Here is a 26,340-nt window from a genome sequence, read left to right on the forward strand (position 1 = left end):
AACTCCTATATTTTAAGTCAAAGGGGAACAACCCTATTTCGACAAAGCAAGTATTGAAAAGTGCCGATATGTCTTCAAATGTTGGGAGCAAAAGTCACCATTGAACAAAAAATGGAACTTAATTGGTTGCAATAAATTGGTGATAAGAACGTCACGGTTTTAATTACTTGGTGCAAATTGGCAAAGACAGCATCCATATTGTATAAAGTTAATTAATATTTTCAATATGTGAAGAGAATGGCCTGCCAGTAACACGCAATAAAGCATCGATGTTGCGCAGCATGACGACTCGGTGAGTATACGTTCAAAATTGGTGGATTAAAATGCATTTATAAATGTGTTTATTTATTTTGCATTATCTTATGTAACTTGTTATGTGCAAAAATGCAATAAAAATATACGTTTATTTTTTTTATTTGTTTATTTGAAGAAAGAAAAAATCCTTCATAGGACCTGGAAGCAAACTGTCACTCTGGTGGCTTTTTTGTCAATTCTCTTGCTGCCCGTAACTTTTTGCAAAAAAAATAAATCAGACTAAAAAAGAGGCATAAACAGGACTGGCGGTTGCTATGACAACCAAGGTTGTCATCTACCACGCTCTTAAAAAATGCACTCTGGAAAATTTGAAATCTTAATAACAAGCAAATACATTCTTCTCTCAATGTATTCAAACACAAAAGGACTTAGAAAGATTTCTGCTTTATTTCTGCTAACCCTAACCCTAGTTGAGAATTTCCACATCGCATCTTTTTTAAAATAACTGCAATTTTCTACTTTGGTGTGTGTTATATACGTACAAGTGTTTCCAGTGTTCGATTTAGCTTTCCGGATGACTGACTGAGTGGCTTCAACACGCAGTTTCACATGTGACCCAGCAGGGGGCAGTGTAGTTCAAGACTATACACGTGATATTATAGAACAAGTCCTGCTGGAAACAATAGAAAAACTTCCTCAAATTAATTATGCACATTTCCTGTACTCCCTTTTGGCGCCGTTTAAATATTGTCGTCCAACTGTTCTCGCAGCCTGTCTCCTCGGTTCCTGTTTCGGTAGCGTCTGGGAAGGGGAAAAAAAGAAAGCAGGTACAAGCACACACAAAAATAACAAACTGAAATCCTTCACGGCTACGTCTTGCACGTCTAGCTTGGATGATTAGTTTTAATTTTGAAATAAAAAAAAAAAAAAGAATATTCGTCAACCACCCAAACCCAAAAGTTATGACTGGATATGAATGTGTGTGTACCTCCAGAGTAGAAATGCCAGGCCTGCTCCTAAGATCTGCAGCACCACCAGACAAATGACAGCCACCGTCGATCCACTGATGCCGCTTGGTTCACAAGGTGCTGTGCAACAGGGGGGGGGAAACAAAAAAAAATTGACATGGCTGTCCAGATTGGGTGGAAGGAAGGGAGGAACAAAACAAGGATGGGATGAATGAAAGGAAGGGAAAAAGGAAGGACTGAAATGGATTGCCGCCACTTTTTGGGATCAGGTCAGCAAGACCTGACCAATTAATCAGCCTAAATGACCTCTTTCAAAATCAACTTAATTTTTTTTCACATTATAACATATGACAAGAATATATTCATAATCAAAGCCCCGTCACACTATGTCTGACAGTTAAGAATGTTTTGATATTTTCCATTGCCAACACTCGTCTTCACTCTGAATTGAAAACGTGTTCCCGTACCGGCCGTGTAGGTAGCAGAGCTGTAGCCCAGCTTGTTGCTGACCACGCAGGTGAAGTGGCCGCAAATGGGCACCTTGGTGACCACCAGGGTGGCGCCGTCGGGGGATACGCGACCCACGCTGCCGGTGATGGCGTCACGCTCGTGCAGCCAGCTGAACTGAGGCTCCGTGCCCCATGCCTCGCCGCACACCAGCGACGAGTGTGACACGTTGATGCTCACCGACACGTGGTGCACCGCCTCTGCGCCGCCCGCGTACACACAAAGAGCAAAAGGTTAGGTTGGATTTGCCACTTTTCATCAGAGAAAGGAAATCAGAAATGAAGCGCACCATCAATCAAAATCCATTTTTAACAATGTTGCAATGACTCACCGTATTCTCGGACGATAACGAGTGCCGTGCTGGATTGTCCGGCCTTACTCATCACGGCGACAGCATAGATTCCCGCATCAGCTTTTGCGAAATGGCTAACGTGCAGGACGCTGGCCTGCTCCTCCAGGCTGGCGCGCACGTTGGGCCGGGTGACGGTGCATTGGACAGGTTGCGGGGGGCTCCCCCCGGGGCAGGTGGCCAGCGCGGCCCGCCCATCGGGGGCGCCGCTCTCGGGCCGCCGCTCCCAGGTGACGCCCGTCAGCTCGTCTGGAGAGCCGTACTGGATGTGGGCGCGGAGGACCAGGGTAGAGTCCGGGATGACGTACATGGGCTCATCGTTGGGGATGTGCACCGATATGCAGTCCAGCCCGGCGACAACTACACACATGAAGGAACATCATGTCACTGCACACAAAATGGTGATTACTGGCCACAGGGTGGAGCAAATCAAGTGTGCCTATTACATGACGTCCAGAACATTGGACAATAGTCATCAGGAGCAAAACAAGCAATAGATCACTTACACAGGAGCAGTAGTGTGGCAGCTCTCCAGCGCAGGAAGTCCAGTAGAGCCATGACGCCAGCTGATGTAGACGCACACGTGCAAATTTCAACGTACACCACTACTGTGCATGTAGATATAGATCAGGGCTGTCAAACTCATTTTTTTCACGGGCTGCATTGTAGTCATAGCTTCTTTCAGAGGGCCATTATGACTGTCAACCCAAATAAATGTATGAGCACCTCATATTATATACAGTAAAAGCTACAAAACAAACTGACAAATAACTCGTTTTCAAATCGGACGAGTAAAAACTGGTCAAATATTAAAAAAAAGATATGATTAAAAGTGAAGACAATTTGCAATTCTAGTAATGACACATGAATTTGATGCACAATTTGTCTTCGCGGGCCACATAAAATGATGTGGCGGGCCGTATCTAGCCCCGCGGGCCTTGAGTTTGACACATGTGATATAGATAGATAGATATTGTGATAAATTGCTATACTTTGTTTGTTTCAGTGTCACAGAGGTAACAAAAGCTACTTCCACAGGCTCGCCACTAGATGAAGCCCCTGAGCGCATAACTCACTGCAAAGCCTGTAAACTCACCCACCTTCCCAAAATGTTCTTTCTTGGCCTTCCCGACGGTCAAGGCGCGCTGCCAAAGTCCCTTAAAACTGCCAAATGAAATAATCTCAGCGCGTAGTTAGAGACGCCACAGAGCTGGCAAAATCGTGATCAGGTTCCACAGCCCGAGCGAGGCGTCAGCTTGTTTTCAAGCTGTTTCCTCGCGCTGGACTCCACCTCTTTTTCCTGTACACTACAAGCTTCCTCTGGACGCCGACTGGACATCTCTATTGTTAAAATGAGCGCTCCTCCAAAAGCGACAAAAGCTCACAGAACAGCCTCAAAAGTAAAGGTTGCGTCTCCGTCAGCCAATTTCAAGCCGGTTAGACTCGACTAGGCTTCCAAATATTAAATTTAGATGATAATTAACACTAATTTACCAAATAGTTTTTTCTAATGAATCATTTTAATGAGATTTTTGATAGTCCTCTGCCTGTTTAACCTGACATTTTTCACAGCTTTTTTTTGTAAGCAGCTGTTATTATGATACTTTTGGGTCACAGGCTGCATTCTTGACTACTAGTCCACACCGCTGGATTTTGTGTTCCTATGAAGGGAAACCGGCGACAATGCAGGACTTGGAAGCCATATAATATTCTTTGTGCTGTTGCCTCGTTATGCCCTCCCGGGTGGGAACAATATGTATTGTCTCCGTTTTTGTAGCTGGAACAAGTGTGTGTCCACACTTCCGTAAAGCCATTACGACAGATTATAGATTGGGGTCAAAAGTTTTGTACTTGAAAAAATAAAACTCGTACTTGGAAAAAAAAAAGAATCTGAAAATAAACGTGCTGAGCTTAAGACTTGAAAAATAAAACAATGTATTCAAAATAAAAATACTTGTTTGAAAGTTTTTTCGAGTTGAAAAAAGTTTTGCTGCGCCTTGGTCATTTTTTTTTAATAAACCTTTTATTTTCAGGTTTCGCCTCAATTTAGTTTTCAAGATTTTAGGTCTTTTTTTCAGTTGCATGTTTTATATTTTCAGATTCCCCTTTTTTTTTCAAGTTCAACTTGTTTTTTCAGATTTGCCTCTTTTTTTTCAGGTTCAAATCTTCTGTGGGAGTTGGGTACTTTTGACCATTTTTTTTTACCTGGAGTGGGGGCGTGGCACTAGCTGAGCGGGGCGTGGAATCACGAGTGACAGCTGAGCACAAAAAGAGAACTACGGGCGAACGATTTAGCCACATTTTGCAGTTCAGCAGCCACATTTCAAATATAATTATGCCCGATTTTGCCATGGCTCTCTGAAAGCAGAGCAAACAAATTGAGCTAACGCGCTAACACAGGCAAACTTCGTCATGACATGACATCACTTATCGGCGGGGGAGTTATGAAAACGAGCGATTACAATGATTATTCCGAACGCGCCGGCCTCCTTGCTGAGTCTGTCAACAATCCCACAGCTCTTCCTCCCACTGAGCACCATTATTGCTGCTTTTAACCAGCGGGAGGCACTGACACACAAGCTGAGCGCAGGCATGCTGCCCCGTAGCTTGCGATTGTCCACTTTGTTTGGACGAACAATGCCGAGCGGTAACCATGGCAACACAAACAACACCGCTTTGAGGTGTGCGAGAAATTTCAAGGGAGTCGCATTAATTCGCATCTAGGTTTTTTTAAAGAGATGAAATATTCGCATTTTGACAATTCAGTGTCAACATTCTTGTGGAGTAGTTTGAGAACTTTCAAGACGGTGACTCGTTAGACATGTTTAGAAAATTCATATTTGATCAAGAATGAGATAAAAACGTTATCAATGATTTCATAATCGAACATTCATTTTTTTAAATGGTCAAACAATCAATCTCATTTAAAGAATCATTTACAAAACTCACAATGCGGCCTTTGTGGGAAATTTCAAGGCAGCGATTTTCCTTGATCGCAATGTTCACAGACACAGTACAGCTAGCGTTTGTGTTACGGCATTATTGCTGAACACGTGAGAAATGTCCCTGATGTTAGAGCAGACCACTCCATTATATCCCTATTGAAAAAAAAAATGTTGTAAATTCAAACAAACGTTTCGTGAACAATACCAAGATAACACCGCTTTTCAGAAATGTCGCCCCCTTTTGGGTTAAAAAAAACCCAGACACTAGTATTCATTCCCATGTACTGTACGTTTGTCATGAAATCGACGCGTCCAAGGGCACTGAAGAAAGCAAAGCAAAAAAAGCAAAGGAGTCTGGCTGCCGTTTAATAATTGAACAGCTTCTTCTTTTGACCTTGTTCCTCTCACATAATGCCTCAGCCGGCTGGCAGGAAGCGTTTGGGAAGAAGGCGATTAACAGTCAACATTGCCTACAGTGCAGCTTTGCAGTAGACAAATTGTTTGTTCGCTCACTTTTTTTCCCCACCTATATGGCTTGGCGCTCGAATAGTTTTATGCAAACTCATAAATATTATTGGAGTGTTGGAAATGACTTGCGTTAGTTACAATAAAACCATTAAATTAACATTTTTAAAGCTTTGAGTCGTGTTGTGAAACATCATCTACATATATTTACATTATTAGTTTTCGGGTTCTTTCAGATGTCCTATAATAATATGTGCGCTTATAGAACTTGGCTAAGAAACGAGCACGGTATGATGTACTTTCAATGCGCAGCCATTGCGTTTGACGGGAGCGTTGCCCCGTTCAACATGGCCGCCACGTTTTGCGGAGACGCTCGTGTGGTTGGTGTGTGCTTGCCCTTTAAGAGAACAGGTGCAACAGTGACAGGTGGTAGGGGCGGACGACCCGGAAGTTGATATTATTATCTTCGCATCCCAAAACTGAGAATGACATTTACCACGTACCAAAATGCCCATGAAGACAACATGCGTGGGTAAGTTAAAGCTAGACTTATTCCCTCACCAAAGGAAGGCTTGTCTGATTGACACATACACGGAAGTGAAGAGTTTACAGTATTCATTTTTTTGTGCGGTGCCTCACAAAATTTGCTTCTGGATGTCATTACAATGGTTATTTTGCTGAATAAAAACTTTCCCACAGGGCGTCCTGACTGGAGACATGGGACAACTTGTGGCCTTCTTTGTCGGGCTGCCACTGGCAGGTAACAAAAAAACACGGCCCTTTCTATTTGCGCCAGCTTTCAAAATGAGACCCCAAATGGCCTCTAAGTCGGTGACGTGGGAAGAAAACAAGACGAGCTGCGTGGTATTTCAAACACGTCCACATGAGGTGTGTGGTGGGGGGAAAAGCCTTCAAATCGCAGAGTCGCCTTTCTTTCATTCGTTTTCCTTCCCAACCAGAGAAACAGCATTCCTCGGGTGACGCGTTCAACGCCTCCGTTCACGCTCGTAAATTTGTAAATTTATTGTTGAAAAGGTGATTAACAGTTTAAACCGCGTTTAGCGCATTAATAGTTGTAATTACTGAGAATCAATGAATGACATTGATATTGTATTATCCTTGTCGAGCCAGTCCAAGAAGACGTGATTTTAATGTTAATATTTAGTTAAGAGATGTCTGCTTTTAACCCCCAGTATTTGCGTGAATAACTGTTTCACGAGAACGAATCCTGAAATAAGTTAATGAAATAAATCACAAAAACATTTATTTTAATTTATCTATTTTAATAGGCATATAAGAAAATCACTTATTGTTCGCTCGATTTTCTGATCTTGAAAAAAGTATAATTTGATTTCATGGTATCAAGACAAGCAGCAGGAGTTTTTTCCTCAAATTGAGCGTTTAATAGCTGTAAAAGCATGCATAATGCCAACAAAATGTGTACCAGTGTTTAGCACACACTGCCTGGCACACACACATGGAAAAAAATATATAAAAACAAACAAAAGGCAGAGCGTCTGAGATACCCGCGTGTTTTCGTTGCAGCAAACGGGCGTAGAAAATTAGGTGTGGGGAATTTGAAATTACATTTCAATTTGCTCTTCGTCCGGGGCCCGCCGTTCATGCATGAAAGATAATAATTCAAGTCGTAATCGCCGACATTCTCATTTAATTAAATAGTCATTTTCCCCCGCTGCCTATTGGAAATTGATTTGGCAAAATGGTGATTGAGCCCACCACACAGTCTGAGGACATGCCAGTCCGTTTTACCTTTTCCCCTAATCGAGCTTCTTTGAAATCCTAAATAATGCAGCGTCATTAACTTGGCTATGAAAATAGGAAGTAATTGGACTTTGGGGTCAAACCCATTTGAGAATAGTGCTTGTTCTTTGCGTAAATACTCACTCGTACATGGACACTCAGGGAACACTGCTTGCTTGTTATAATTATACAAGTAGGTCAGTATAATTGCTGCAGTGATTAATTTTGTTTCTGCACATCTCATAATAGAGCAAATGTTATAATCGCAGAAATAGTCGGATCTGGGGTCATAATGTTACACTGAAAAAACAGCGTTGCAAGTGTAAAAATAAGTCAACCACTGTAGCAACATGGTCAAACGTCTCATTTTGTGAACATGCAAGTGTAAAAAGAAGTGCGCCTCTCTAACTAGCACCTAACTAAGAACTTCCACAGCAACAACAAATACAACGACTCGAAATATCAAACTGTCAGCCATCATGTTTCCCTTCCAGTCCTGGTGCTGGCACAGGACCCGATCCAGATCCAATTCCAGACTGACCCTGTGCTGGTGCTGAGCGGCACCGAAATCCTGTTCACGGTGTTGACCGTGCCGGACGTGCTTTCCATGACGTGGCTGTACGAGGATGTGACGCTGGGCCTGTTTGCTGGCGGCTCCCCTGTCCTCAATGAAGTGGCGCAGTTTCGCGGCCGCCTCACCATCACGGCCACGCAGCTCCGCATCGGAAGTGCCCAGCTGGGGGATGCCGGAACGTACACGGTGGAGGTAATCCCGCTTGCCTCCTCGGGCCTGACGCCAAACTCCAGATCGGTATCACTCAGGGTTTTTGGTAAGTACCGAAAAAAGAAAGCATCAGTTGTCTGACAGGAAATATTGTATTTGATAGCTGAGATTTGTATTAGTTTTGTTTGTTTATTTTTAAATTTTATTTATTTATTTAAAATGTATCTAATTTTTTTAAAATGTATTTCATGTTTTTCCCCATTTTTATTTTTTCAAATTTTTATTCTCCTCCTATAGAGGAACAATCACATTAATCATGACACGCATCGTGCGCTCATGTCTGCCGTCTCGATTATTTTCAGCCATCCTCACTCAATTGATATGCAGCACACACTCTTTAGATGTGTCATTGCGCACTTTGCATTATATTTATGTGTGCTATTTGCATTGATTTTCATAAAGGCCGGTCCAGCACGACGTCTATTGTGATCAGCCCACGTTCCCGTCGCCTAGCGCGCCTTTGTTTCTCACCACCGTCTCTAACGCGCTGACGGCTAGAGCAAATTATTGCCGGAAAGGTTTGCAGAACTAAGTGCGCGCTCACGCCGATGTCACGTCCTTGTGCGTCTGACCCGCTCCATTCGGAAAATACCAGCCGCCTATCGCTCACTCAGCGGAGCCGCTGGAAAGATGTTTCTTTTAATAACATAATCGGCGAGATGAATCATAAAAGAAATTATCCAACAATAAATGCCTTGTGTGAATAAAAGACCACGACTCTTAGCGACAACATAGAGTTGAATATTCAATCTATTATTTTTTGTAATTGCTTAAAGAAAGTATATTGAGAATAAACAGTGAGTTGGCTGTGTTTCTTGAATAGACGCTGTGTCGGAGGTGACCCTCTCGGTGCCCTCAGTGGCAACAGAAGGGGGCAATGTCACTCTAACGTGCACCGCAAGTGGAACAGAGCTCACCTTCCAGTGGGGGAAGGACGGCGAGGCCATCACCGAAGACGGCAGGATCACCATCGCCGGCGGCTCGCTGGTCATCAACCCGGGTCAGCGAGGCGACGCCGGAGATTACACGTGCACCGTCAGCAACCCCGTCAGCGCCCGCACCGCCACGCGGAGTCTCACCGTCTTCTGTGAGTTGTTAGCAAGCAATAGACCCACAGTAATTTTTCTGCTAGCTAATTAAAGCCCAACTTGAGCGCCTTGGTGGAGGTGCTAAAACGCTTTCAACAGAAAGTCTCCTGGTCTTTGGAGGTGAAAACAAATCAATACTAAGTGTGTCTTGTGATGCCGATAACAACCTGCTGTGTTCATCACGGCACCAGACGGAGCCGACACCCGTTTACTCAACAGCGGGGAGTGCTGATGGAGTCGTGTTTTAGCTTAGCACCATTTTTTTGGAAGTACCCAGTGCCAGACTTTCAAAAAAGTGAGTTATAAACATTTGTAATCATGTTGTTCCACCAGACGGACCTGACACCCCGGTCCTGACCAAGGACGCCCCCAAAGACTGCGTGGGCAGCGTCGATGTTCAGGCGGGCCAGACCTTGCGCCTCACCTGCCTGTCGGACTCGCTGCCCCCCGCCCTCTTCACGTGGCAACGGGACGGCCAGCCGGTGGTGCCGGCGCAGCCCGACAGCGGTGCGCTCAGCGTCCAGACGTCGTCCACGGACGACAGCGGCCGCTATTCGTGCACCGCCCGCAACGCCGTCACGGGCGGCGAGTCGGTGCGGGGGACGGACGTGTCCGTGGAAAGTGAGTTATGACCAAGGTTGACCTCTAGGCGGATAATAATGATGGCGGTGGGGCTTACAACGGTGCCCTCCCCCACCTTCCGAATATCTGTCTTCATGACAGCAGAGGGACACAATGCATCCTGGGAGATTGATCTGGCGGGAATGTGGTCAAAGTCATTCGGTGACTTGGACACACACAAATGCACACGCACACACTTCCATCTTTTGGTTTCATTTATTTTCCTTTCTCACTCTCCCCTTTCTTATCTCTTCTGTCTGGCCTCATTATCTTTGTTTGTTACCTCCGCCAAGCTCAAAGGGTAAAGCAGGTGTTTTTGTTACCAGCATAACTCAAAAACCACACTAACTATTTCCAACAAAACTTTAAATAGCCTTTTAGTGTCTGCAGGGTCACATTGAAACAACATAAAAATATAGGAAAATTGCACTGTAAAAAATATTTAGTTATACACATCGCAGGTGCTGCTCTCATTTATGACCTGCGTCTTTCCTTGCGTTCCAGACACTTGCCTGGATGTCGGTGAAGTGGTGGGCATTGTGATTGGCAGCTTTCTACTGCTGCTCATTTTGGTGCTGCTCATTGTGCTGCTGGTGTGTCTCGTACTGAGGAGACGGGGTGAGGACCTTTAGTAGTCTGTCGTCATCTGTTTCTGTACAAATATTCATGACTTCTTCCATAATTGAATAATGCCTAAATCAAGATTTTATGTGTGACACATACCGCTATCAAGACTTTGTGCCTGGCTCCTGGTAATCGTTTGCGCCTGTATTGTTGCAGCGCGACAAAGGCAAGGTGAAGTTATCACGGTCCAGAAGAACCGCACAAATCCTCAACCTCAAGTAAGCCAGTGAGCGGGTAGATGATTCGCTCTTGACTTTAACCAGCGTGTGATGGCGCCATTGAACCGCGGCTCTTTTTTTTTCTGTCACCATTAAGCTTCCTGATCCACGCGCTAACCTCGCAAGGGATCCGACCCGAAATCCCGACCCCCCCGTCTTTCAATGGAGCCCACGAGGCCGCCGCCCCGCCTGGTTGTACGCCGGCCAGGAGCCGAGGCCCACCGACCTGCAGGCTCTGCAGCTGAACAACTTGCAGCGGAACGGTCTCGCGCCCGAACTCCTTGGCGAAGTTCCTCGCAACGCATCCTCCTACCCTCTTGACGGCTTCGACAACCCGGCTTTCTCGCGGGCGGACCCGCAGCGGACCAATTCCAACGTTGTGCTCCAGACGGGTCCCGGTCAAAGCGACGGACGGCCTGCGGGGGTCCAGCTGAACCTGACGCAAGGTTCCCAGCCGAACGTCCCGATGCCCACCATTAACGTCAACCTGAACACCTTCCCCCAGCAGGAAGGCACAAATAGACCGACTCAATTAACAGACACGGGGCAGTCAAATCCCAGAATGCCAAGCGGGTCAGCCTCTCAGGGTCTTCAGGCTCAGCCGGGGCTCATCCCGACCGGATACACACACTCTCACACTGCTCAGCGCAACGCCAGGACACAGACTTACCAACAGGAAGTCAGCGCCGTCGCTTCCTCCCACCAGCAGATGTCGTGGGATCTCCTGAGAGGAACGCCGGCGTATCCTAGAGGGACACTTCCCAGGGGGCTGGCCTCGGACACGACAGACTACACCGACCATCCGCCTTTACGACAAACGCAGCCGCGAAGTCGAAATCCTTTTCGGGAAGACGCAACCTCCACTGTTCAGCAAGGCCGGACGAGGAACCACTCGGCTGATTTTTGGGACTCGCGCACTCTGAGAGTGCCGCAACTTGAGCCCGCCAAACACTCACACAGAAGCCCTCCGACGCAAAGGCAGCAAGCCAGGCAAGACTCGAGGCTTCCGTCTAACACCCAATCTTCCTCCAGTCAGGACACCACGACAAGCAGCAACCCTTTTGTCAGCCAGCAAGCTACTTTCAGACAGAGTAACCCGTTTAGTTCGGCCCAGGCTGACCCGAACCGCCTCCTCCAAGCACAAGCGGTCCAGCAACAGAGGGCGGCACTGGCCCAAGCGGCTCAAACCCGCAGCACCAGCCAACCTCGCCAAGCTAACCAGCGAGAAGCCGGCGCCCTCACACAAGCGGCACTTCAATCCCACACAGAGAGCGCAAAAGTCTTCCAGAACCGGAGACAGCAAACCCAAGCAGCACTGTTTCACCCCGTGCCCCGAGCTCAACCGACTCTGGCACCCGCAGGTCCGCGAGCGCCCACGCCTCCGCCTGTTATCCCACTCGCTCAGTTCCAGAGCCTTCCCAGGGCTCACACTCGTCATAAATCCAAGCAGCACCGCTCCGGACATGGCGGGCAGCATCAGCACGCACGTGGCCATGCTCACACCCGAGGCCACGCTGGCCATGGCCGGACCGTCCACGGCCGGACCGTCCACGGCCAGGCCGTCCACGGTCATGCCGCCCACCAACAGCAGGTGAGTTGTTTTCAATTTTTCTCAAATTCTCTTCTATGTAGTATAGTAGTATAAATGTTAAAAAGTATTAAAGTTCTTCTTAATTCCTCACATATCATTCCAACATTGGTGAGTAGAGCAAAATTCAATCACCTCATATTTTCATCATAACGTTAATAAAAAAAAATCACGTTCATCTTTTGACAGCTTTTAAGCTGCTCGTTGTCCCTCGCGATTTTTCTTGCTGCTGTTCTTTTTGCTGCTTGTTGCGCATCAACAATAAAGCGTTTGTGTCTCCAGCATCAGGCTCACCGAAGTAGGCCGAGGTGATGACAGATGTCGGCGAGACGAGTCGCACTCCTCTGCTTCGCCTCGTCTCGCCGCTCAAACTAACAGCTGACAAATGGGAGCTGACAAAAACGCCCAAACAACAACAACAAAGGTTACTTGGTCCTAAAGCTCTTTGAAAAAACAAAAACAAGTCTCCATTAAGCAATTCATCACATTTTAGACTGTCTTGAATCATCTTTTAAACACGACGAAACCTACTGCAGTGCAGTTCGAGTCTCACCATTGAAATTAGAACGTACGGAGCAATTTTTAAACTTTTGGGATGATTTTATATTCCTCTTTTCCATAAATGGCTCTTTCCTGGATTTTGATTGGCTGAAACAGCTGGTTAGAGGGTATATGATTTTTAAAATCTAAAAAAGCCTCGTTGTGCTTACTGCCCTAACAATTAATTACGACTTTTAAGTTTTTTATTTTTTTTAATAGCATTTTAGGTGAGATTCCGAAATTTACCATTGTAGTTCTTTACTTTCTTTTATTTTTACATCAGGTGATTTATTTTCCTCTTAATGGGAAACAACTTGATAATTAGCTACACTATTTATATAGTGCTAGTTGATAATTTGCACTTAGAACCTGCCAATGTATTTGAACATTTATTTTGTTTCATAGGTGTTGATAAGGCCTAATTGGTCAAAGACTCTACCTGGCTTAAAAAAAGCAATTTACAGTATATCAAATCAGTGATAAGGGTCTGTCTGAATGCCCAATGCAGTGTTTATTTTGCACCTTCTGTTTACGGATGCTCATCGCGACACTTCTCAATTAAGAGGATCGGCCTCGACGGAGTCGGGGAAGCGACGCTCGGCTAACCATGAAGGGGATCCCGCAATTGGACGGCCGCTTATTAATTAAAGGCTTTTATGCGACTTAAATGAGTTGGGGAAGTAATCGCAGCCATGCATGAGTGAGGTCAGCACAAAGAGACGAGAGCAGCCTGGCCCAGCCTGGCCCGGGCTCGTCTTTTCGCTTTCCGCTGAAAAAGCTCATTTACTGTCTCGTGCCAGGGTCGTCATCACGAAGGAATGTCATTATTACTTCAGCTATTTATTGATTGTTGAATTTTCTTTACTCAGGGACGTGCTTCGGAATGTTTTATTTAGCTTGCGGCTGTCGAGATTATATTTCATCGTGTTTTTGTACTGCCAAGAACAACGTCGAATGTGCCAAACGTTGCATATTGTTTATGATTATGAGCAAACAATAAAACTCTGTTTACTTTGCACATGTAAATTGCATGAATTGACAATTTGTTCTCTTTGAAAATTATAATAGCAGCTCACCTCGTTAATTCTAGTACAATCGAAGGACCGTATTGATTTTTAGAACTTAATACAAGATCTCAAGTGAAGCTGTGAACAAACCAATAAGCGCAAATTTGAAACAAATTTAAAACTCGACCGCATTCAACTTTTAAAATCAATAATCTGTTTTCCAAACACATTTTTAAGCCTTTGATTAAAAAGTTAAACCCATCGGTTGGAGCTTGCGGCTGTTGTGTGTGTCTCGCGCCGGTGAAGAGGTCAAAACTCTTGCAGGATCTTTTTAAGAGCAGTGCTTGTATTTTTGCCGCTCGCTCGTGTTTAAATTTAGAAGTGCTGTCAAGCGCGGGCGGACGAGAACAACACAAGCCACCCGCATGTGTTTTGGCTCTCGAGCTGCTGCGACTACTCAAATGTTGAATGACTGTTTGATTGCACGCAGAGTCTACTCAGCATGCCTTCATTGTGCCGTTGTTGAATCAAGTCTTTTCACACACTTTTCAACCGATTGGCCTTCCCTAGACGTAACAGCCGAGAAAAACCTCCGATATTGCTGCAACTGTGCGCACATGCTAGCTAGCCAGTTAGCTAGCTCGTTAGCTAGCTCATTAGCTAGTTTGCCAGCTACCTGCTCTCGCCTCCACTGAGGATTCTCAGTCGAGAGTCTATGACGAGCGGAGGTGTGCCAGAGGCCCAGTTGTGAACGCTGGTGATTTATGGGAAAGTTGTGATGACTTTGGCAAAGGTGCCGCCAGGTTCGCCCGCCGTTAAGTGGCTTGTTTGCGAGGCGCAACAATTGAAACGACGAGACAAACGCCGGCGCGGCTCGTCCTATTTGCATGTAAATCCGCTGCTGTTTTCGCCACCAGGATGATTTAGTGCTACCCGGTTTTGGCTCTTCTTCGGGACGGCTTCGGAGGCCAAGGTAAAGCCCGGTTTGGTTTTCTTTTTGCTCTATTGATGAATGCTCACTTTATGTGTTTAATTTAAACGCACACACAACTTTGGCTCTTTGCGCTTTTACTCAGTCGCGGCGGTCGTAAAAATAGTTATGAAGCTTTGACTGCACCTTTTTATGTTGTGTTTAACTGACTGAGCCTGAATGACGACATATTGCTGACGAGCGGCGAGGCGAGGCGAGTTGATGGGAAAATGGCAACTGATGCCGTGCTGACAAAAACAAATAGAGATTTAATCAATCAATCAATCAATCAATCAATCAATCGGATTCTTCTAAGCGTCCTTCACTGGCGTCTGTGAACATACCCTCCCTCTCCTCTCCCTTAAGGCATCAAATAAAACGTATGGACTTTATGGGTCTGCAGCTGACGACATTTTTTTTTAAATCTGAATTTAGCACTTAGGTTGAAAGCGGGGCCTTCCATCCACCCTGGGTGTCCTTGAGCGGGACGCCGAATCCCCGACGGTTCATAACTGTAAATAGCTCCAGACTGGAGTGTCTAAAAATGTAAATGATTCGCTCAAACTGCCACAAGGGGAAGCCACGTGTTATCCATTGATCGCTCGCAGCATGTTCTTTTTTTTCCTTAAGGGACGGCCCATCGCCATCTGTGCAGCGTCAAAACTCCGCCACTCTCCCTGAAAAATAAAATCATTGACAATCATAACATAAATGAAATCGACAGCCTTGTTGGTGAAGGTGAACGCTCGTCTTTTGGGAATACTTAACAAGAAACGTAATAACCTCCCTCCCCCCTTCCCAAAACGCTGTGTGTCTTATTGCTGTCATATTTTTATAGCATTCTTCTTTTTTCTTACCTTGCCTCAGTAACGTTTAGAATACAGATGCACCCGCTGCTTTGAGTTCAATTACAAACAGAAAAAAAACAACTTTTGCGAGGGATCTTCCTAAGCTTACCTCAAGCCGAGCGCATCAGAGACGCATTGTTTGTTTGAAACACTGAGCAAGGAATAATAATCAGAGGAATTCAAAGCAAAACATGTTGGCTGAAAATTCAAAATCAAAGTGTTTGTTTCATTACCGCCGCAGGAGCGTGACTTAAAGTGTGTTTGTGTACGACAAGATAATTTTGGTAAAAAAAAAAAAGTGGAGTGCTGGATCAGAAATTAAAACATCATTTTCAACTTTGGATCTTATAGAAAAAAAAAATCCTCAAACTACTTAGTCTTGACTTTTTTATTGTTTTGGTTAAACAGTTTACATTGAGCGTTACTGCCACCTCCGGGACTGGAGTGTAACATTGACCAATGTACGACTTTGCAGTTAATGGAATTTAATTTTTGAAATTTAAAATATTATTGAAACAGCCATGTGAATTTTGTAAAAAATTCTCAGATATTTGCATGTATGAGGTGAGAAGTATGTATTTGTAAGAATAAATATAGATATAAATGTTATAGATGTGGCGCACTGGGTAGCACGTCCGCCTGACAGTTAGGAGGGTGCGGGTTTGATTCCACCTCTGATCCTCCCTGTGTGGAGTTTGCATGTTCTCCCCGTGTCCGCGTGGGTTTTCTCCGGGCGCTCCGGTTTCCTCCCACATCCCAAAAAACATGCTGGGTAGGCCGATTGAGCACTCCTAATTGCCCTTAGGTGTGAGTGCGAGTGCGGATGATTGTTCGTCTCTGTGTGCCCTGCGATTGGCTGGCAACCCGTTCAGGGTGTCCCCCGCCTACTGCCCGATGACGGCTGGGATAGGCTCCAGCACGCCCGCGACCCCGTGGGGACAAAGCGGTACAGAAAATGGATGGATGTTATAGATACTCATCTTTTGTAGATTGCATATATAAAATGTAGAAAATCTATATGAACATAAAATATTTAAAATAAAAGAAACAAACTTTTTCAAATATTTTTTCATTTAAATGATAACAAATAAATGAGAAACGGTAATGTCAATTGGTAGTAATGTCAAACTATTTTCCGGCAGATACATAATGGACATTTCTGTTCCTTTTCATTACACAACAGGAAGGCTTCGCCACGAATCATCTCAATGATTCTTGAGTTCCCACTTGACAAGTGGGTTTTTATCTAGCAAAACACTTCACAGTGTTCCGAAGCCCACGGCCCTGATCAAACAACCCCCACGCATGTTCTCATTCAAAGATGCACCCACCAGAAGGTGACCGTGTTCAACGATAACTTCCTGTGAGTCACGACAAAGCAGTGCAGGACGATCTCCGCTCTTCCAAATGTCAGCCGTGGTCATGTGACAGTGTTAAACACTGGCATTTCCACATTCCTTCAGTCAGGGTCCATTTGTAGCAAAAAAAAAAAAAAAAACCTCATTTGCCCTCTTATATTCCTTGAAAGCTTTTTGTAAAATATGTTGAAGGTCTTTCAGCTGATGACATTTTGTGGGGAAACTATCAGACATTTGCATGCCAGTGCACAAGGGGCCGAGTCAGCGGAAAGTTTGCGCTGTATAATACGTTCTGAATGCGTTTGTGCGCTCGGCTGGAGACGTTTGAGATAACAGGTGGAAGCAAATTTATGTCGGCTGTCGCCCGGGTTGGCGGTGGACTTGTTTAAAGCTGCGGCGACGGATTTCTTTGCATTAAAGACCTTGTCATCATCATTTATCTGTCAGCGTCTCACATCCGAGATGCTTTATCAACTTTTCTTCTCTAGCAGATTACTTTTATTTCCTTGCCTCGACTACAGTTTAATACGTCTTATTCGATCGTTCTCTCATAGATATTTTACAGCCGTGTCTCGCACGGGCGCAACTTTAATGCGTCTTCTCCTTGGATCTCACACAAATCGTGAGATCATGTTACACCCACTTTTGTTTCACATGTTTCTTCAACATGTCTTGGATCTCACACTTTGATTTTTTTACACTGGTGTCTCACACGAGCACCTCACAACTGTGTCTCGTGAAAGTTTCTCAAACATTTCTGACTCTTTGTAGCTCACACCTAACACGTGCTGCACACGTCCTTCAATCCTTAAATTTAAAACCCCAAACGTACTGGTAATCCTGTCCAAATCTACTTCAAACCTCAAGATAAAAGTATCCGTAAACCAAATTGAAGCACTAATACTACTCCTACTCTAAACCTGATGGCGACACGAAATATAACCCCACCAAAATATTTTACTCAACTCTTCTATAAATTCAATCCCCATCTTAAACATAATCCATCCCAGGTAATCTTGTAATCGCGCAAATCATACGCCATTTGACGAGAATCCTGAGAATGTTTGTCATAATGAGACTCATCATAATCTGCCTGCCTGCCTGCCGTTTAACCTTTCCAGACTTTTTTATCATCTCAATCCAAACTCCCACAGCTTTTCTGGGCTCACCTGCTTTAATATTTATAACCGGGACCAGCTTTCACAATGCAAACGGCTTTTATTGAAGCTGAAGTGGCTAACAGCATCAAAAACTCCACAGTCATAAGTCACCCAGACAATTGCCGCCACTAAAAATAGAGCCAATGAAAGATGTGATTGTTCGGTGGCAAAAAGGCAAATAACGCAGATCCCTGTTTTGAAATAAAGGCACAGCGCGCCTCGCTAATGATCAACAGCTACCATGCTTTGTTTACATTAGAAAGCGGGTGACGCAAGCACGTTGATAATAATGCTCAAAACAGATTCGCGACCGCTTCCCTGCTTTAACGCCACCACAACGGTCTCGAAACTGCAAGTCTTCACAAATCCTAATCTTAAACTCCAACTCTTCTCCATCCAAATAAAATGAACGAGGAAACACAAAGATTGCGCGACACATAATTCAAAGCAACTTTGACCTACATTTTTTATACATAAAATGTGTATGAACTAACAAAACAATGGAAAGGAGGGAAAATGTTTGTCCACACTAAAACTAGACCAAAATTTCCCCAGTTTTTGTTGACTAAAACCAGATGAATAAAATTATTTCTTGACTCAAATTCACGACTTACTCGACTAAAATTTGACTAAATTAAAAACATTACAAGATTGACCAAATGTGCAAAAAACTAACTAGCATGAATCAAACTGGATTAAATTGAAAAATGTCAGATAAAATTAACACTAACTACCTAAAACCCAAAAGCTAAACCAAACTGTCAGGAAAAGCCGACGAGAGCATCTGAACTTTATTTGGATTTACTCAGAGGCACTTTGAATGCCAACAGGCGTGTTCCAACTCGCATTTAACGGGAGTTTGAGTCTGATTCTAAACGTTCTTCCGTCACGCACCTTAAACAAGAGTTGACTTTTTCATATGAGTAATGACTGACATCATAAAAAGGATTATTAAGGGCATGTAGTAGCAGTCAACTACACCAGATTATCTGTCTGTTTATTAATTTATTGCATGTCTGGCTGAGTTGTAAGTGAGCCGCCTTTCAAGCAGCGACACTGCGGCTTAGCACAAACTCATCTCGTCCGTCGAAAAAAAAAAAGTCTTATTTCAGGGTCGGAGAAAAAACATGAAGAGAAGCTTACCGGTTCATGCGCTGGCTTTCAACAGAGGGATTAACAAGGAAGAAAGAGAAGTGTCACTCCATCAAGCACAAAACACAATGAACTGACAATGTGACATTGGTGGCCGTCAAATCGGGACACACTGATAGCACATTTTTCAGACAGATTAAGTAGTTAAGTCAAATTTTGAATTTTTATGCGAGGGCAAGTGAGACCGTTTGAAACGTCGCAGTAATTTTGAAGCATTGAATTGGAGATTTCCTCAAAATGTCAGCCCATACAAGCTTATTGGTGGATATTTGAACCTCAAACTTGGGCAAAATGTAAGTTTGATTGTGTTACTTTAATTTGGAATACAGTAATCCCTCGTTTATCGCGGATAATTGGTTCCAAAAACCACCCGCGATAAGTGAAATCCGCGAAGTGCGGTCACCAACAAGAAGTACTGGGCAGGCTAATGAGTTAGCGGATAAATGCTAATTCGCGATCGTGCTAACGGACTTTTAAAAGAATGTAAGCGAACATTTGGAGCAATACTACATTATCCTAAAGGTTAGACACATGTTTCCTCAATTTAGAAATTTTATTTTGACTTTTAAATGTTTTTTAATTTGGGAAAAAAATCCGCGATGTAGTGAAGCCGCGATAAACGAAACGCGAAGTCGCGAGGGATCACTGTGTAACTGGCCTCTGTGGGATCGAAACCCTCACCTTAAACCCAACCCAAACCTTAACTCTTCCCCAAGTCCGAAACCTTCCCGGACCTCGTTCAGGCTTCCACACTGCATCACTCTATAAATGCAGCAGAATAAACACTTGAATGTGCACTCAATGTATATCCAGAAGTCACAGAGTGGACTTTGGCATCCACAAGTCTTTCACCTGTCAAACATAATCCACCTTTGAATGAAGCCTTGTTCGAGTCCACAAACAACGGCTGTTTGATTAGCCCGACCATGTTGTATGTCGGCGTGTCCGCGGGTCATCTCCTTTGTCAAATGCTCTTTCTACCCCGCTTGCTCTAACAGCGGAGCGCATCCATGTAGAAGCGCAGATAACCGAATATGATTTAATAACCTGCATCAGGCCGTCCGAGCCCCTCGCCCGTTGCCGAGGAGACGGTGTTTGGCGAGCAGATAAATTGCAGCAGTGCAATAACTGCCGTTATCCGCGCACTGGATGTTCGGGAGCGCCATGTAAATAAAGTGGCAATGGACGGCCGGCTCGCCGTAAAGAGATAGATCCAATAAAGCAAGCTGAGCAAGCACAGCGGTGACGGGCCGGGCCAAGACGGCCGCAAACGGAGCGCCTGACGATTAAGTGCTTCAGGAACAGGAAGTGTGCGGCAAAAAGTGAGGAAACACGAAGGGTTCCATGCACTTTGTTGGATGTGAGGTAAGACTCAAAAAATGTTTTTTTTGTGTGTAGAATTTTAGTATGAAATGAAGAATTAGCATGCTAAGCGGCTAACAAAAGTTTGACTTGATCTGACTGAAAACAAAAACATTATTATAAGCACTTTTACATTAGTTTTGTTAAAAAAAAAAAAAGAATTTGTGTTTTTGACACTTGTAATGAAACCCTAAAAGGAATGTTTGGAAGGATTTGAGGGCTGAAAAAGTTAAACTAAGAATAAAAAAGTAGCAATGCTTAGTGGCTAACCAAGGTTTGACTTTATTTGATAGTCATTTTAGAATTCTGTCATCATTGTGAGCATTTTTACCATTATTTATTTTTCAGAATTAGTTTATGACTTTTTTATTGTACAATAAATCCAATGCCTCTGGACACTTTTTTTTTTTAATCTAAATCCAAATTACAGCTGTAAATTTTATACCTTGATAAAAACCCACTAATACTTTGTGATTATTATTCCTTGAGAAAACAGCCTCGGGCGCAAAAAAACAGCAGAATCGAAAAGAATCAATTACTTCTAATGCTTTAAATGGTTGAATTTAAAACACACAAATGTAAAGCTTGAGTGATTCTTTTAGCTACGTACATCGTACATTGTTCATTCCGTGAGGGAAATTAAATCTTGAGTTTTTGGGCTGTCATGCTAAATCCAATTGCTTTGTGTTTGCTAATGTTATTTTTTTCCCCTCGAGGAATATGGCCTTCAATGAAGTGCAATCCAATTAATTAGACTCAGTGATTTATTGACTGTAATCGTGTGGGCTGGGTGGTAAAAAAAATAAACTAAACTAAAAGGTGAGCAACAGTTTTGTTTGTTTGGTGTGTACAAACTTTTCATCACAGACCATCATGGTGTCAAAGTTGGTCATCACCTCTTGAGTGTTTGTCTGTCTCTTCCGAGAACACGAGCGGCGAGTTAATAAAGAAGACACTCCACCATGTTTGAAAGGAAGCCGCTTTTACACGCTCGTACTCAAACTCACGTGGTGTATGAAAACGCAGACGGAAATCGACAGAGAAGAACTAACGCCGACATTTGACCATGGCCAAAATGAGTGTCTTATCGTTGCATTCTAATTGTTTATCAGTCTTGAAAAGGCAAAATTTAATTGTGGAAAATAGTATAAAAGTGACAATTTAGTATAATATCATATCAGTGGCTGGTTTCACAATGATCTTTTTTTTTTTGTTTTGTCCATCTTCAGCAGAAAAGATGAGGTAATCGTCGGGTGTTCTGCGCCAGGAAGTTGATGCCGCCGTCTCGCCAGGGTGACCGTCCTCCTTGGGAGACCGCCGCAGGTCCAATGTCGGAGCTGTCCTTGCAGCAGTGCAGCAGGACGCTGTGCCTGTCCGTCTACATCATTACTTTCGTGCTGGGCTTCCCAGCCAATGTGCTGGCCTTCTCCACCTTCTGCAGCAAAGTCCGCCACAAGGCCACCCCCATTGACATCCTGCTCCTCAACCTGACCATTTCGGATCTTCTCTTCCTGCTCTTCCTGCCCTTCAAGATGCATGAGGCGATGAACGACAAGTTGTGGAAAATGCCCGAGCAACTATGCCCGCTGTCAGGCTTCATCTTCTACATGACCATCTACAACAGCACCTTCTTCCTGACGGCCATCAGCGTTGAGCGCTACCTGGGCGTGGCCTTCCCCATCCAGCACAGCCTGAAACGCCGGCCGCTCTACGCCGTGGCCGCCAGCGTCTTCTTCTGGATCTTCTCCTTCAGCCACCTGAGCATCGTCTACATCGTGCCGTTCATCGGCACTGACGAGGAGCCGGTCAAAGCCACGGCAGACCCCAACGGCACCATTACGGCTCCGAAAGAAGTATGCTACGATAACTTCACTGACGCCCAGCTGAAGGTGCTCCTGCCGGTTCGTCTGGAGCTGTGCCTGGTTCTCTTCTGCATCCCCTTCCTAATCTGCAGCTTCTGCTACATCAACTTCATCCGGATCCTGTCACGGTTACAACACATCGACCGACGGAGGCGCCTGCGGGCCATCGGCATGGCGCTGGGCACGCTGCTGGTTTTCGCCGTGTGCTTCGGGCCCTACAACGTGTCCCATGTGGTGGGCTTCGTCACCTGGCGGAACCCCACATGGCGGGACGAGGCCCTGCTGTGCAGCACCTTCAACGCCTGCCTGGACCCACTCATCTTTTACGTCTCATCATCCGCTGTGCGGAGTACGGTGGGAAACGTAATGGAGGGGGCCAGGGCTCACCTGAGCCGGTGTCTGCCTCGCCGCCCCCCCGTGGAAGCAAGCTACGGACGATAAGGCGAGCAAACAAGACCAGATCAACGCAAGCTAATGGTCTACTTTATGTCTTTAATGCCGGCGGCGGCAGGAAATTAATGTCATGTTTATGTTTGTCGCACGTGAGGTGTCTGTTCGGGACTGTTGTGACGCTGCGTGTCACTTCCCCAAAGAACCGCCACCTGTCAAGATGAGCAAACAAGCGGCCATTGTGTCACAAGGCGCTCCAACGGCGACATGTGGACAAAGACACCAATAAAATTAATTTATTATTATTATTATTATTATTAATTTATTGAAGTTATCAATTTAGATCTTTAAGCGGAGTCAGTAAGGCTATCATCATTTTTTGTAATGCCTTGTATGATGCAGACTTGTAGCATGTTTGCTGCCTGCTGCTGGCCAACTCACCAAGACCGGACGTCATTAATAGTTCAACATTCATGTTTTGTGAGTCCTTATGTGTAACTATGACTCACCATTTAGTCAAGGGCTCGACATTCTTGGTATTATTATCAGTACTATTAACTCTTATCTGTGTGGCCTAATTTATTTTTCCTGAAGCAATGCGTCATGGCAATGCAGCCATCGCTGTGCGTGTGTGTGTGTGTGTGTGCTGGCGTATTCAAGCGAATGAGCAAAATTTGCCAGCAACACAGAGCAAAGCAGAAAGAGGCTGTATTTTGTTGACGTGTTTATGCTATTAAACGCGCAAGATTGCACTCCACTTTCCCCCCAGCGAATATGAAGGTATTTCTATTTGTATTTGACAAACGCTCAACTGCCCACAGTCTTTTTGTTTAGTTTTTTTTCCTCCTTCAGCTTCCTGGAAAACGCGCCTTACGTCATTGTTGTCTTTTTTGGCTCCAACAATGACAACAAGCTGGATGGAGCAGCGATAAGAAATCTGATCTCTTTATTATACGTACAAAGGTCTTTTTTTTTTTTTTTTAAGCCTTATGTAAGGCTTTAAAAAAATAAATACATGGTCTCTAAAAAATACTTACTTTACTCATTACTTATCCATGGTCAATTTTTAATAATAATAAAAAAAACTTCCTATACAAGGGTCGGGTTTTAGATAGAAGATAGGGTCATGGTTAAATTTAGGATTAAGTTTAACTTTTAGGGTTTAGGGCAGAATACAGGGTTTGGTCTTTCCAGGTTATTTGGGGTTAGTTTCAAACTACTAATTACGGTTTCAAAATAATGTTTTAAAATAGGGTTGGGCTTTCAAATCTGGGTTTCACTCGAGAATTAGGGTTTCATAATTGGGGTTTCAAAACACAGTATACATATAAACAATTCTGCCTAGCAACAAGTGACCATGCCCAAACAAATGCTGTCAATTGCTCTCCATTCTATAAGATAGGAAAAACTGTGAGTGGTAAAGCTGTCATCATAAAGTAATTTTATGTTTTTGTTGTCACATCACAGAAGACAGCAAAGTTTGCACAAGTCCAGCCCATAAACAGCAGGTACTTTTAAAAATCCATTCAGCCACAAAGCATCCATCAGACTCGGCGTCACTTTGGCATAATTTCCCTACACCGCAACACTTTGCGTGTCTTCTAACGGCTTGTACTATAATTACCTCGGCTTCATAATCGTGTTTTTCCCTCCCGACACAACAACAGCAACAATACAGATTTATGCCGAGGGATGCAGACCACTCTTTGTGTGCCTCAGCACGATCAAACCTCGCAGATAAGACGAGGTGGCCCACTGCAACAATGCTACGAACAGTCAAACAACGCCGGAAAAAGAAAACAAAAACACAGATAGCATCTTCTTGATGGCCGAGTTGTTTTCCCCTCATGCCATGTGGCACATAATGGCTTTATGTGGATTAGAGGAAGTGGTTTGCCAGTTCTATGAAAAGTAAGAAGTCCACTCTATACTATCCAGATGCAATCAATCTTGAGCATTACAGCAATTTGACAGCTTGAGCCGCCGCAGCTCTCTATGAAGTTAGCCGCGGGGCAAGCCGTCACAGCGGTTGACGTCCACTGTGATGAAGATGACACTTCATTCGGTAAGGGGCGAGGGGGCGGCCAGATTTAGTGTATCCCAGGGCGTCGTTAGCCGAGCGTTGGGCCGGCGGATCGACCCCGCAGGAGTGAAAATATGAGTTGGGAGATCAGTTGAGTGCTTGGGAGAACACGCGGCGGACACCACATTCATCACAGGTTGTCTCCACAAGGAAGTCGCGCAACTCAGACCTGGATCACTGGCAAGTTATGACATCATAAGCAGGTGTTCCTTTGAAGAGCTACTAACCATCATTATTGATGATGACCAGGGTTGACTCTGACTGAACCTACGATGGGCCTGTTGAACCCAAATCATGACTGGACTGACGGTGACACGATCGTCCCACAATAGGCTCAAGCTTAACTCACAGTATCTCCAGCGTAAATCCTCACTTATTGTTGTTTTTGTTGTTAAATGTCATTTAAAAAAAAAAAATCTCCCGTCAGCTCTACAAGCCATATTTCGACCGAGGTTGATTGACGAGGGATATGGCAGAAGTGGGCCGCCGACTTGCAAGGAGCAGAGTAATGATGAGAGGTGGGCGACTAAATGATGACGAGCGGGAGGGCGCGGCGGCGGTGACACGACTCCCTTGCGTTTCCCGTCAGAGAGAAGCCAGACTCGACGCCATCTGCAGCTGTCAAAGCAACGCTCATTACATATTCACTGCTAATTGTAGTTGTTTGGTGTTATCTGATTACACACTTACTGCTGCCGAGGCGAACGCGTTCGCGGCGCACTTTCCAAGGATTGTGTGACGCTAAGTCATTAGCAGCAAACGTTCAAGTAGCGGGAACAAGATGATGTGCAAAAGCAATGCACTGTAATTATTTTGTGGAATAAGGGAAATTATTGAGCTTTTATCAACATAAAACTTTTGGGGAATACAACGGTAATATTCTGGTGTGACATTTGAAGTGTAGCATGTAAGATAATGAAATATGTTGCTTACCTGCGTGTAATCGATCGATGTGATGATCGTTTTTGGCACGCACCCCCACTCTTAAAAAAAAAGGTGGTGGGTTCAATCCTCATGTCCAAGAGTCCTTGAGCAAGACACTGAGCACTGAGGTTTGTTTCTCTCCCGGTAAGGCCTAGCAAGATCAGTTTAGTTTTTAGTTCCATGCCTTCTTAGGGGTGTTTTGAACCACTCACTGAAACACCACTTCTTTTATGCACGTTTTCTCCAAGCTAACGGCTAACTTTATTGTATGAAGGGATGCGCCGTTATGCACAAATAGGGAGGTTATGCTTCTCTTTGCGTAATCTTGATTTTTATAAAACTTATAGTAGTTTTTAAATAACGTGTATGCATATATACGCCAAATTTTTGTTATCCAATATATCTACTGCAATTTCACATTAGATTGCTGGTTTGAAATGTACTTTTATTACTATTATTATTATCATTATTTTAATAAACATTTTTGTTAAAACTTGTTTGGTGTTTTATT

General features: G+C 44.3%; 3 protein-coding genes and 1 long non-coding RNA gene across 5 annotated transcripts; 2 read left to right on the top strand and 2 right to left on the bottom strand.

Annotated features, from left to right (window-relative positions):
• Nucleotides 1-402: 402 nt before the first annotated feature.
• Nucleotides 403-3,380, bottom strand: LOC148392346 (uncharacterized). Of its 2 annotated transcripts, none has more exons than XM_088386728.1 (6): nt 3,180-3,380; nt 2,586-2,684; nt 2,062-2,439; nt 1,691-1,930; nt 1,244-1,343; nt 403-1,056 (listed from the first exon to the last, which is right to left on the bottom strand). In XM_088386728.1, the coding sequence occupies exons 2-6, from the start codon at nt 2,635-2,637 to the stop codon at nt 996-998; spliced, it is 831 nt and encodes a 276-aa protein (XP_088242854.1). In that variant the 5' UTR covers nt 2,638-2,684; nt 3,180-3,380; the 3' UTR covers nt 403-995. The 2 variants fall into 2 exon arrangements, with proteins under 2 accessions (XP_088242854.1, XP_088242853.1); XM_088386727.1 differs by having other exon boundaries at nt 2,586-2,645; nt 3,180-3,379.
• A 2,501-nt stretch (nt 3,381-5,881) lies between these two features.
• LOC148392347 (uncharacterized) lies at nt 5,882-13,731 on the top strand. The gene is made up of 9 exons (XM_088387154.1): nt 5,882-6,021; nt 6,189-6,249; nt 7,745-8,080; nt 8,858-9,121; nt 9,456-9,743; nt 10,248-10,361; nt 10,524-10,585; nt 10,683-12,176; nt 12,456-13,731. The coding sequence occupies exons 2-9, from the start codon at nt 6,207-6,209 to the stop codon at nt 12,483-12,485; spliced, it is 2,631 nt and encodes an 876-aa protein (XP_088243280.1). The 5' UTR covers nt 5,882-6,021; nt 6,189-6,206; the 3' UTR covers nt 12,486-13,731.
• Nucleotides 13,732-20,115: 6,384 nt separating this feature from the next.
• LOC148392348 (free fatty acid receptor 2-like) lies at nt 20,116-23,919 on the top strand. The gene is given in 3 exon segments (XM_088387155.1): nt 20,116-20,573; nt 21,800-22,843; nt 22,845-23,919. Coding segments are annotated over 2 exon segments (1,062 nt in total). The 5' UTR covers nt 20,116-20,573; nt 21,800-21,844; the 3' UTR covers nt 22,908-23,919.
• A 329-nt stretch (nt 23,920-24,248) lies between these two features.
• Nucleotides 24,249-25,683, bottom strand: LOC148392349 (uncharacterized). The gene is made up of 2 exons (XR_015860863.1): nt 25,596-25,683; nt 24,249-25,523 (listed from the first exon to the last, which is right to left on the bottom strand). It is a non-coding gene; the product is annotated as an uncharacterized LOC148392349 (long non-coding RNA).
• Between the last annotated feature and the right edge of the window lie 657 nt (nt 25,684-26,340).

Source organism: Syngnathus floridae, chromosome 10, assembly GCF_059516105.1.
Source record: "Syngnathus floridae isolate MCC-2025c chromosome 10, RoL_Sflo_1.0, whole genome shotgun sequence".
In the NCBI taxonomy this organism is placed as follows: Eukaryota; Metazoa; Chordata; class Actinopteri; order Syngnathiformes; family Syngnathidae; genus Syngnathus; species Syngnathus floridae.